The sequence below is a fragment of the Astatotilapia calliptera genome, chromosome 4, assembly GCF_900246225.1.
Source record: "Astatotilapia calliptera chromosome 4, fAstCal1.2, whole genome shotgun sequence".
Classification (NCBI taxonomy): domain Eukaryota; kingdom Metazoa; phylum Chordata; class Actinopteri; order Cichliformes; family Cichlidae; genus Astatotilapia; species Astatotilapia calliptera.
The window spans coordinates 1458860-1471018 of NC_039305.1; the positions used below are offsets into that span (position 1 = coordinate 1458860).

At 44.1% G+C, this 12159-nt stretch overlaps 1 protein-coding gene across 2 annotated transcripts in view; it reads right to left on the reverse strand.

Moving 5' to 3' along the window:
* The window catches only part of doc2a (double C2-like domains, alpha), a 70851-nt gene that overhangs the window by 38348 nt on the left and 20344 nt on the right, over positions 1 to 12159 (reverse strand). The window contains exons 4-5 of one of the 2 annotated variants that reach the window (XM_026163880.1): positions 6671 to 6745; positions 2730 to 2839 (exon numbers count right to left, since the gene is read on the reverse strand). In XM_026163880.1, coding sequence (XP_026019665.1) covers positions 2730 to 2839; positions 6671 to 6745 — 185 coding nt within the window. The remainder of the gene's footprint in view (positions 1 to 2729; positions 2840 to 6670; positions 6746 to 12159) is intronic. The other variant, XM_026163881.1, reaches the window with a different exon arrangement.

A 12159-nucleotide genomic window follows, 5' to 3' on the forward strand; every position in this document is an offset into this window, starting at 1 on the left:
CTAGTTACTTCTCTCAAAAGTAACTCAGTTACTTCAAGTTACTCGTTACTTTCAAAGTAACTAGTTACTAGGGAAAGTAAGTTTGGTTTTACTCAGAATTCTCTTGTTAATGTGTTGCTTCCATAACTTTGCAGTCTTCTAGCTTGCTTACTTGCCACAGTGCACTGTGCCACCGACCAATAGAAAGGAAAAGATAATGTGCACATTTCCACGAGAGAAACCCCACGCCTGGACCGTCATTGACTGCTGCCATGATTCTAGCCTACGTCACAGTGTCATGTGCGCCTTTTACATCCAACACAAAAACTGCAGTCGTGGTGATTTCGATTGTACTCAGAACTCGGAAATTCTGCCTTCTGAGTAGGAAGATGTAGGTAACAGCAGACTGCAGATGAGCTGCATACAGGGCTGGACTGGGACAGAAAATCGTCCCGGACATTTTGACTAGAGACCGGCCGCCATTATAGGAAAAATCATAAAGCCTTTGAATGAAAACAAACGCTGTTGTGACAGTGATGTACACTGTTCGGATGGTATATATGCATCAATCTATCAATCGTTTGTTGTAAAATTCAGATAATTATTTAATAACAGCGAGACATTTTAAATGAGAATAAGAAAGTATTTCTTTGTGCCCCCCTCTCCCTGTTAATGCCCTACATGGCCCCCTGGCAACACTTTGCTAGACCCGCCCCTGCACAGTCACCAGCTGTCAGCTACTTAGAAAAGGATCCTGGTGTTATTTGTCTCTCAGAAACAGTTCATAACTTCCCTTCAACTCATCCATGTCACCTAAAAGGTAAACCTGTTTCTCCATCACAGCTCTGATGATTCAGTAAGGACATCTCCTGGTTTCATCTTCATGTTTCCCTCTCACCAGATAACCAAACCATCATGACCAGCAGCTTTACAGCTGTGGCTCCAGCAAACATCAGCTGATACTAGAAATTAATATTAAATAAACTCTAACAACAGCTGATCAAGCTTAAACGTGCTGCTGTTGTTTAGTGCGACATCCGCTGGTTTCCTCTTTCGGCGCAAAGTGGGCGATAAACAAACAAGAGAGCCGATCAGCTGATCATTGATCAGTTTCATGATTGAAGTAGAAACAGGAGAGAGAGGGGAGAATGAGAGAAGAAGAGGCAGCTGTGCAGCGTAAACACAGAATAACTCCAGCTTTGTGTCTTTTTCATTGTAGCTGAATTACGGGACAAACTGTTCCTTTTCACCTCAATAAGAAACGCGTAATATTTTCTCTGAATACCAGACGGGACGGTTGGCAACTCTAATAACTTATGAACAAAATAAAGTTCAACAACATTAACTTCATAGCACCACCCAGCTGTATAGAAACTCCGTCATGCTAGCTAGCACGCAGTACGGAAAAAGTCAGCATAACGAAAATAAACTCCACCTAAACTTGGTTCATATCTGACCCAGAGAGACTGCAGGTCATAACTTCTTACCTGAAGTTCAGTTCACACTTGGACCTGCGGCCGCCTCGGGTCTCTTTTCCTGCTGGCCTCCACCACTTGCTAATGTTACTGAATCTGTGGAAGCTCCGCGATGCCACCACAGGAAGTAACGAGTAACGACCCTATCTAAATCCCAGTAACGACTAACGCGTTCCTGATTTTGGCATAATAACTAGTTACCGTGCTCGTTACCACAATAATAACGTAGTTACTGTAACGCGTTACTTAATAACGCGTTAGTCCCAACACTGGTTTTCACTCTGTGATTTTATGAATAATGTTAGGCACACGCTGTCCTGGGTCGCTGATCCAGTGCTTTGTGTTCTGGTGTTTCCAGAGTGACTCCTAGTTCAGTTTTCCATAGTGGCTCTGGTTTCGTCCCCTTACTGTTTTGCTTGTGTGTTGTCGGCAGTGTTTCCTGTTTGTCAGTCTTGTTGTCATGTCCCGTCCATTATTCGTCTCAGTGTTCGGTCTTTAGCACAAGTTCATGTCTTGTCTCTGCAGTGCTGCGTTTGGGTCCAACCTCTGCTGGCACACAGCTGGACCCTCACACCGACATCAGATTATGGACACTGAGAGTTAATTTCTGGGTTTTTGTTTGCAGTGTAAATTATTTCAACATGCACCACTAAAAATCTGGGGCATGTTTTTACCTTCATCAGGGGTAAAACTTATTTACCAAATCACAGCTTGTGGTTTTGTAGAGCAACTTGCTATTTGTCCATGTTAGCTTAGTGTTAGCCATCATCAGCCAGAATAAAGATGGCTGAGGCTCATTTGTCATTTAAACCCAAAAGTCTTTCTGATGTTTACTGTAGTTTTTTACGATGGCTTCATTCACTACAACAAGCCTTTTTTGGCTGCAGCTGTTTATCTGATAACTCTGACAAACTGCTTTATTCACAGCAGCTCGCTGTGCGCTCTTTGCTGTTGTCTCTGACTCTGTGAAGGACTGATTCAGTCCAATCAGACTGTTAGAGGCAGCCAGAGAGTCGGGGAAGGATCTTGATACAATATTGGCAACAAAAAGTGTTTGATAGCTGCGAAAAGCAGCAAAGACAACATTTAATTTCATCTTGGTGCAGCTTTTTGCTCCGACAGCTAAACTAATGAAATGTGACAACTGAGCTTCATATGTGAATGTCAGGATGTAAGAGCAGCTGATTAATGGCTGTGAGCATAATTGCTCTGAAATGAGATGTGATGAATTATCCCCAGTGTGTGTTTGTCACACACGCAGATATAAACACAGACCTCAGCGTCTTCCTGTGCATGTCTTCCTCTGTGATGCCGACATAAGTGAGCGTTTCATTCCACACTGGATTCAGGGAGTTACGGATCGTCCTCGTTTTCAGCTTATTGGCCTGAAGGACACACACACAGAGAGATATTAGTAATTACTAACACAGTTTGACATTTCATTTCAGCAGCTCTGCACAGAAGTTCAAACAGTGCAGAAAATGTGTTTAAACCTTTTTAAGCTCAGGTATGAATCTCATTAAAGACTGAATTCGTGGCTGCGTCGCTTCAAGACAAAAGTCAAATAAAAATAAGATCCCATCAACAACAGGACGAAAGGAAAAACAGGTCAGAGAGAAGATTTTCTTTTTCACACCAGAGCCAAGATGGAGATAAACTTTAATGTTATTTGGGGACCCAGACAGTCATTGCTGTCTCCTCACAGCAATAAACTCAAGTTCACAAAGATTGCACAATTAATAAAGCAAAAATCAAAGCATCACTTCAGCGAAGGTGCCGGAAACCCGCCGAGAGACTTAACTAGCATCAGGATAAAAGTCAATCCGTCCTCAATATTTTTACACATTGCTCGTGTCAGGAGGAGGATTTCGTTTCATGGCTTTGAAACGGCTTCTGAAAATCCTGAAATGAGCCGAAGCCAAAAATGTGCTGCCAGCACCACCACTGAACCGTGGACGCTACATTTCAGGCGCTCACAGGCGGCTTTACGTAAACACAGAGGCCACGAAACCAGAATAAAATCACTTTTTACATATTTCAGCTGACTGTATCATGTTCTTCTCATTTCCAGCTGCATATTTTTATTCTTAGAGCAGTTTTGCATCGTTGACTGCTCAAAGTGAAGCGCTCTCACACAAAATAACCTCCGTGGGAAACAAAACCTTGTGACACTTTTTTGAACATGATCAACTTTGTCAAACTGATGTCAGTTTGATTTTCTGAAGCATGGATATTAAAAGGTAACAGTCACGTGATTCCAGCCTCCTAACTTCCTGTAACTTCCTGTAACTTCCTGTCTTTGACACGACAGCGCTGCGTGTCCCCAACAGCTTCTGTAGTCTAACTGTTCATAATGGTAAATGAATAGTTATTAATAACTAAGCTCGACTTTTTGAACCTGAATAATCAGATTTGACCAATCAGACCACGAGGTCGACTTTTCTTCACGCTGAGGATGAATTTTATCCAAAAACAACATGTTTGGTGTTGTTTGTTACACAGGAAGTTCAAAAACGTCCCACGTTGTCAGAACGCACTCGGTGTGACCCGACGGCCGCTCTGACCGCGTCTACAGCACGCCACCAGTCGGGCCTACAGTGGTGCATGTCTGCATGTCTGAGTTTGAAGCTTGAAGTGAAGCGCTGTGAATATTGTACTGATGCGCTGAACACTGACTTCATTATTAGAACCTGACCGTGTTTTATGTGAACGCCGTTGTAACGGCAAATATTTGAGAGGAAATAAGAAAAAGCAGAAAAATAAATCTGGTCGGTCTGTGGCTGTACGAGCAGAGTGGCACCTTTACCTCCGGCTCATCAAAATGCAGAGAGAAAATAACAATGAGTCAGTGACACCGATGTTACCCAAGCTGCTAAAAAAAACAAAAACTCAACTCGACCAAATCTGGTGTGAGAGAAATAAACAACATCCCCCATATGGAAAAGATAAATCTTATAAAGTTTGTATCTGTCTTGTGTGAAACTTGTATGAAAAGCATACAGGAGTGAAAACAGATATAAGATCCCTTAAAAATTATATAAATGAAACTTGTATGTTTTGGATACTTACTAAAACAATGTATGAAAGTAATGAGAAAGTGGCCACTTTCATGAGTAATCACATATAAGTTTTTACTATTTCTTTTCCATATGGGCCATTTTAAGCAGCAGGAAGTGACACAGAGGTCAGAGGGCGATGCTTCGTCCTCTTATTTGTTCAGTTACACTAGCTGTGCTGCGCACCTCTCTGTAGGTGTTTGCTCCGCCCACAAAGTTCCCGTTTTCATGTGTAGAAACACGTCCGTCGACTGTTCATTTTCTGCTGATGCTACTTCATCCTCACGCTGGAGAGAATTTCACTTGTTCCTTTATCCAGCAATGAAAACGAAACAAGCGCCGAGCAAACAGTTTGCACTTTGGTCAAACTAGTGACATGAAAGAAAACAATTTATAACACATAAGATTCTTTTTAGGAGTTTCTAACCTGCCCACAGTGGTTTAGACTCAAGCCCGTCTTTCATGATGAAGGCTGTCGTGTCCTTCAAAGGGTCCAGTTTGGCTTTACTGTGAAACTGTTCCAAACAAAATCTTTAATTCACGCTGATGTTCGTGTGGGATGAACTGTTGTAACAGAGTCATCATCTTTACTTACGTTACAGCACCTCTGTGTGGCTTCCCCTAACACAAAGTCGAACGTCAACAGCAACTTTGTTCTAGATAAGCAGATAGGGCTGCGCGATATGACCAAAACCTCATATCCCGATATCAGACATCTATCGTCCGATAACCATATAAATCACAAACATGTAACATTTTCTGTAAATTCTGTGAATCTCGGGCAGCTCGACTTGCTTGACGTGTTTCCAGCTGCGCGTCGTGTAGCTGAGTCGAGTGTTTTAACCGATGCATGAAACGACACATTTTTAGACATGAGTTGTAACGGCGCCGTTTTCTTTGTATTTATTACACGGCGTGCTGCGGGGAAAAGCTGTTCTAATGTTGGAGTCTAAGCTTTATTTTTTAGCACCTGGCGGCTCGTTTTTACTTCTCATCCGTAAATAATCTGCTCTTTCACATGATTCAGTTTATTTTGAAAAGTCTCAACAGGATCTTGAGCTTTATTGTGAAAGGTTTATGTGGAACATAAACAAGCGGACACGCGATGCTGTTATCGTCGTTGTTGCTAACGACAACACATAAAAACAGGCGCTTGTCCGTCCGTAGTGTGGTTATATTAAATATAAGAGGAAGAGAACTTTATTAATATAGCCACTACAGTGACATCAGAACATGAACAAATATTAATGTAAACAGTTTATTTTGAGACACCACGAAACAAACGATAGCGTGAAATGCAACGAAAGACGTTTTTATATCGTCATCAGATATATATGGTTATATCGAACAGCCCTATAAGCAGAAGTATGTGTAGCATCTGCAGGAAGGTTATTATCCCTTCAGCTGTTTCGTCAGGGCACTGATGTCTCCGTGTGCACATCTCTCCAAACACAGCAGGATCTAAAGGACGAGTAGTGTCTGATAGTCTGGGATGTTGAATTAGTCGGTACACTCAAATCTTGCCCTCGCCATGTTTCACTGGTATCACTGGTATAACCCTGTGGTATCGATCACAAAGAGGGCGACGAGCCGGCAGGTAGCAAAGTATGAAAGTGAAAGCATGAAATCTCAGAGATTAGTGCGGTGGTGAAGCAAGATGTCAGAGGAAAACAAGACAGAGGCAAAAACACCAGAGACACACGGTGAAAAATACTTTCAAAATAAAACAGGAAGTAAAGCATTTCTCATGAAGGTTTCTAACAGAGTGAAGTGATCTGGAGGCATCTGCAGTCATAACAACATTAAGATGACCTCCTTCACCTGAGGATACTCTGGAGCATCCTTACAAGCATCCTTCAGTTACTGCCACTAATGAGTCATCAGTCATTTTTGCCATCACCCACTGTGGAATGATGGGAGGTCAGCTGAGTGTTTCCTCTTTTTCTTTCCCTTCCTGAGAAGTGCTGTAGTGCTCCTCATCAAGCTCATGCTGGAAACATGAGGCACAGCCTGCAGGTCAGAAACACCTGAACACTCAGTGGGACTTTCTTCTTCTTTCAACTGGAGCTTTTGAGGTCCACACAGTCTGCCTCCATCCTGCCCAATCCCAGCGTCCCGCTCTGTCACACCAACCCTCTGTGGTTATGAACGGTCTCTCACCTTACAGGCTCCGGGCAGCAGGTGCAGTTTGACGTACGGGTCAGCTAAACCGTTGAAGTCCATCGGCTTCAGACCCTGCAGATAACAGAAGCAAGTGAGCATATCATTATTATTATTTGATGTTTCATTGCATCCAGATTACAATCACGAAGATGGCGAGAGGAACGTCACGGCAGGTACAGCTATCCTCTACATGAACCGTGAGACTAACCCAGGAAAGGTTATAAAAACTATCATAATAATAAAGTTAAGAGAGGAAGTGAAATATGTCACCTGGAACGTATCATTAGAATAAATACAGAATCAGAACAGGAACCCAAAACCAAGAATTCCCACTTTACTATAAATCCAGCCGCTATAACCTGTGATTCCTGACATTTTCTCCACATCTTCTCCGGCTGTTCACATCTCAGGAGTATAAAAACGAAAAGAGGCGACAGGACAGATGATTTTTCCACACGGGCAGATGAAACACTTGATTTGAATCTCTTGACCTCATCAGTGGGAGCAGATCATCGTGACAAATTGCTCCTAAATCTCTTTCAACAGCTTTGACATTTGCAGTGCCGGCAGACGAAGCGATTTCTCCTTCTGTGCATATTCCCCTCCACCCCCACCCACAGCATTTTTAATGAGACCGAGGCACCACACAGAATCTGACCTTCCACATCTACCTGAAATACAATCCAGTGTCACAAGTGACAGCTATGATACCTCGAGTTTCAATTACATGTACTTTTGTTCATCAGTGTCAGACATCCAGTTTCATTTGAATGGTGTGAGCAGTTAGTTGGTTCAGCCACAGTCGTTCACGTGGACGCATGGCGTTTGTGTCTGACTCTCCTACAGCTTTGAGTTTGGGCTCCAGCAGCTGAAGCTGAAAAACCTGCAGTTCCTCTAATAATAATAATAATAATGGATTGGATTTATATAGCGCTTTTCAAGGCACCCAAAGCGCTTTACAATGCCACTATTCATTCACTCTCACATTCACACACTGGTGGAGGCAGCTACAGTTGTAGCCACAGCTGCCCTGGGGCAGACTGACAGAAGCGAGGCTGCCATATCACGCCATCGGCCCCTCTGGCCAACACCAGTAGGCGGCAGGTAAAGTGTCTTGCCCAAGGACACAACGACCAGGACAGAGAGCCCGGGGATCGAACCGCCGACCTTCCGGTTACAGATGCGCTTCCCAACCCCCTGAGCCACGGTCGAACAGTGTTAATGTTCACATGTATAAACCTACAAGAGCGACTCGCTGCACCCGCCAGAGGTCCCGTGTCCACGGCAACATCGGGTCAGAGCTGGATCGTGTTTGAATAATGTGGATTCACTGCCCGCACAAAAAGCTGCTTCTTCAAATATTTAACCTTAGAATTGGTGGATTATTCTGCTGAACGTTTCTGGCAGCGGTTACCAGGCGTGTCTTTTATTTGCTGATGTTAAAGGTGTTAAAAAATTCTGAGCTTTCCCTCGTCCCTGCAGAAAGAAATGTGTGCACACAGCAGGGAGCGCCGAGTTAATCCACCTGCTCGAATCTGAAACTGCTCCTTCATCTGCTGCAGAAATGAGTCGATGCCAGGAGGGAAATCACCGACATTCAAGTAGGTACTCAAATTAAGAAAACAGCAGAGGAAACAAAGGATACAGCAGGTGCTCAGATTATCTCCCATCCCTCACGAAATGAAGCAATTTCATTCTCACATGTGTTTCTATTAGTGTTGCACTGCAGAGCGAGAGCAGCGCCGACTGCATCAATGTCACGGTGATCTAAGAGGGAAGGAGAGGACTTTGCCTCTGTGCTCGAAGCGGCTCGTGTTGATCTCTGCTTCATTAAAATCTGAAGACTTTGCAGCTTCAGGACACAAACCATACATGGCAGGAACAGCTTTGAGCTCCAACAACTTTCTGTCACCAGCTGTGGAGCACGAAGTGTGATTCAGTAATGGGACCAGATTCTTTTCATTTGTATTAAGTGTTCAGAATTCGACTGTAGTTCATTATGACCTAAAGTTAGCTTCCTCCGTGTACATTAAACAAAGCTGAATCTGTTGTTTTTGTGATGCTTTTACTTTTTCATTTCCTTTTCATTTGTTGGTTTGTTACAGGAAGCGATTAAACATCCCCAGTTAGATTTAAGCACTCGGATTCAGGCATCACACGGTGCCCCCTGAACCTTCAAACATACGCATGTGGCAGAAGGGAAACTTCCAGCTCGTCTAAGAAATGAAAGAGTTCAGATAAACAAACAGCGGTTATCTTTCTCGTGCCAGGGTCATGGCTTTGCCTTCCAGCACGACAACCAGAAACGTGCGTTTGGTCATCACGTTGGTCTTGTGGTGAAGAACAACCTCCAGAAGACCAAAGTGACGGTTACTGATGGGCTTCAGCCCCACTGATGGTGAAAACACCATCAAACCTGGAGGAGCTTCAGAGATGCTCAGGACTGGTGAGGAGACGTGTGTGAGAACCGCTGCAGCTCGTAGCACAAAGGACGACCGTTAGCATCGTTCTCCTGGTTTTTGTTCCTGTGCAAAGTGAAATAAAACTGGGACATTTGGAAATTTGTCGGGGAAACAGTTTGTGAGAGGTGCACTCGTGTCCTCATGTGTAACACGGGCAGAGAGCCGAGTAGAAAAAATGCCGTTTTTTGAATTTGCTGAAATCTGTTTCTGGTTCTTTGAAGCTAACTTTGGTGTGACTAATGAAAAGCTTTTTGTGAAATACAAACACTTTTGAGTTGTTTATTTAATGAGAACAAAGAGTTTATTCTCACTGTGAAATATAAAGCCAGCAGCCCGAGGGGACGAAACAAACCTGCTTCAAACAAACGGTCTCTGGACAGATAAACAAGGTAAAGGCAGGAGGTGAAGCGACTGCGCCATAATTCAGATCAAGCTGTCACAGCAGAGTCCAATTTAAGTGTCACAAACAACAAGAGGGAGACAAACGGAGGCTGTAAAGAGACGACGGGCTGCAGTCAGAGCAGGTTCAGCTCCCCACACTCTGGATCTGTGCATGCACACTGAGACAGCGGTGCATGCAGCACACGCCAACATGCAGGGAGGAGAAATCTCTTTAATATATGCTGCGTTTGTGCAGGTTAGCAATGCTGAACAGCCTCAGCAGTGTGCGCACGGCGACAGCAAACAAACACGTCTCCATCATATTTGTGTTTGTAATGATGGGAGACGCCTCTCAGAGGTTCTCTGAGACAGACAAAAATAACCTTTCATTTCTTTCCTCCCTGAAAATAACTCTTTAGATCCACTTTTTTTATAAACACCTAAAACTTCATAGACATTTTTTGTTGATGTCTGAATTCATCAAACACCGACCCATCACTTCCTGGACTCCACAGCCTACTGTGGTTTGCAAATCCCACTTTATAAAGCTTCATAGAGGGTGGAGTGTTATATCCCAGTAACATGCAAGTAAAATACTAGAATTCCACTCAGCACACCTGGAGCTCAGGCTTCTTGAACAGTTAGTACAATAACCTCGCAGCTGCCATATTACGGGTCAAATAATGTCATTATTATAATTTGAAGGCTCCAACAGCACAAACACAGACTGGAGGTTCAGGTCAGATGAAGCTAGCAGACAGCTACAGCCACCTGTGTCAGCTACAGAGGCCACGCCCCTAATAATGCAAACATGGAGCCAGGCTATAAAGTGTTGGAGCCTCTAGTGGACGTTAGAGGAACTGCAGATTTTGGTTCTTTAGCCCTGTAAAGCTGATGCTTGTTGATGTTTCAGTAAAATCAGCACCAAAAAGTTTCTGCTGGGACGTCTGCAGTAACTCCACTTCATCCTCACGGAGCTGCTGTTGGTCCATCTGCATTCTGAAAAAGGTGGTGTAGATTAGCAGCTGTCAGATCTTTAGGAACACCCCGCTCTGGATACATGGATCAAAGGTGGAGCTGTTGGATGGGGTGGTTTGGCCACACTGAGCGCAGTAGTTATCAGGAAGAGAATAAAATAGAGAATAAGAGTTTTAATAAATATTCCTGATTTTTCCCATCTTCTGCCACAAGCTGGACCCAGATAAGTTTGCTCCCTCTCTGTGGGCTCGTGCTGAGGGTGGGGATGTCTTTCAGCTTCAGCTCTCTCTTCATGACGTCTCAAGCCGAGAGTCTGAAATCACTGTCTTGGTGTAAGATGTGCGAAACCAGGAGTACCAGATGCTCGTAGCGATTGTGATTGATGGCTCGTTAGACAGAGCTGGATGATTCTTCTCTCACTCTCAGAAGGACCATAATTTACAAAATGCATTCAATGTTTTATTCAGACTTGTGACCGAGCCCATAAACCCATCAGGAGAGTGTTTACTGAGGTCACAGAGGAAGTCATGTGTCTTCTGCACAACCAGGAATCTTTTTGCATCTGACAGAGTCGCCTCCTGTTTGACATTAGTAAGAATTACAGCTGTCGCAGTCAGACGCAGAGGCGACGCCATCTTTTGTAACATCTGTGAACAGTCATGGTGAGCTGTGAGATGATTCTCCGAGCAAGCCTGACGGATGAGAACCCAAAACAAGGTGCGGTGTAACCTGTGCCAGGTACAGGCAGGCCGTCACACGTCTACCATAAGGAGGAGTGATCTTTGGTGAAGAGCCAGATTCTCCATAAATACACAACAATATGCATCCTTTCCTGGCCTGTCCTCCCGGGCTTTAAGCAGGACTGTCTGTGGCGCTCAAATAACTCAGAGGAACGACTCAAAAACAGGAAATGGTGTGATGTGATGGCTTTAAAGCCAGGAATGAATCCCACGTGGTGTGAAGGAGAAAAACCTTCAAACATTTTGCAGCTGAAGGGATTTTAAAAAGAAGAGAGGTCAAAGATTTCAGCGAGCCGATGTCAGACACGGCTGGACAATTATGCAAAACGCCTACGAGGAGGTATTTTGGTTAAAGTGGGCGACGCTTGTACCTGGTGCCAGCGGAGTAGTACGTTTAGTCTGTCAGTCTGATGTTTGTAGTGATGTGTATCGCTGCTGATATTCAAACAAAATGTCAGATAACCTGAGGAACAGTTTTAAAAGGGACGAATTACACGTTGTTTTTCATAATGACACTTTGAGGTAAAACCTCAGTGAAACCAAATGCATCCTGATGTAAAACAGCAGAAAACGTCATATGTTTCATCTCACTTTAGGCTGTTTGCTGGATATAGCACACGGCACGCCCATCAGCATCACTTTGGTGACTCCAGCTCAACGCCTGCTCTTCACACCAAACACGGGTCTCCAGCCCGAGGCTCGGCCGCCTCTTATCTCACCTCCTCCTGACTCCTGACACCTGCTCTGGGACTGTTACTGGGTCAACGACGAGCTGAGGATGCACGCATCGTTTTCCTGCAGCTTCCTCAGATCCATAATCAGAGATTACTCTCGCTCCTCAGCAGCAGCACCCAGACGAATAAAAGTGTGTGAGTGAAATTTACTGACCAAATAACAATCTGTGCAGCAGACCCACGGGTCCAAG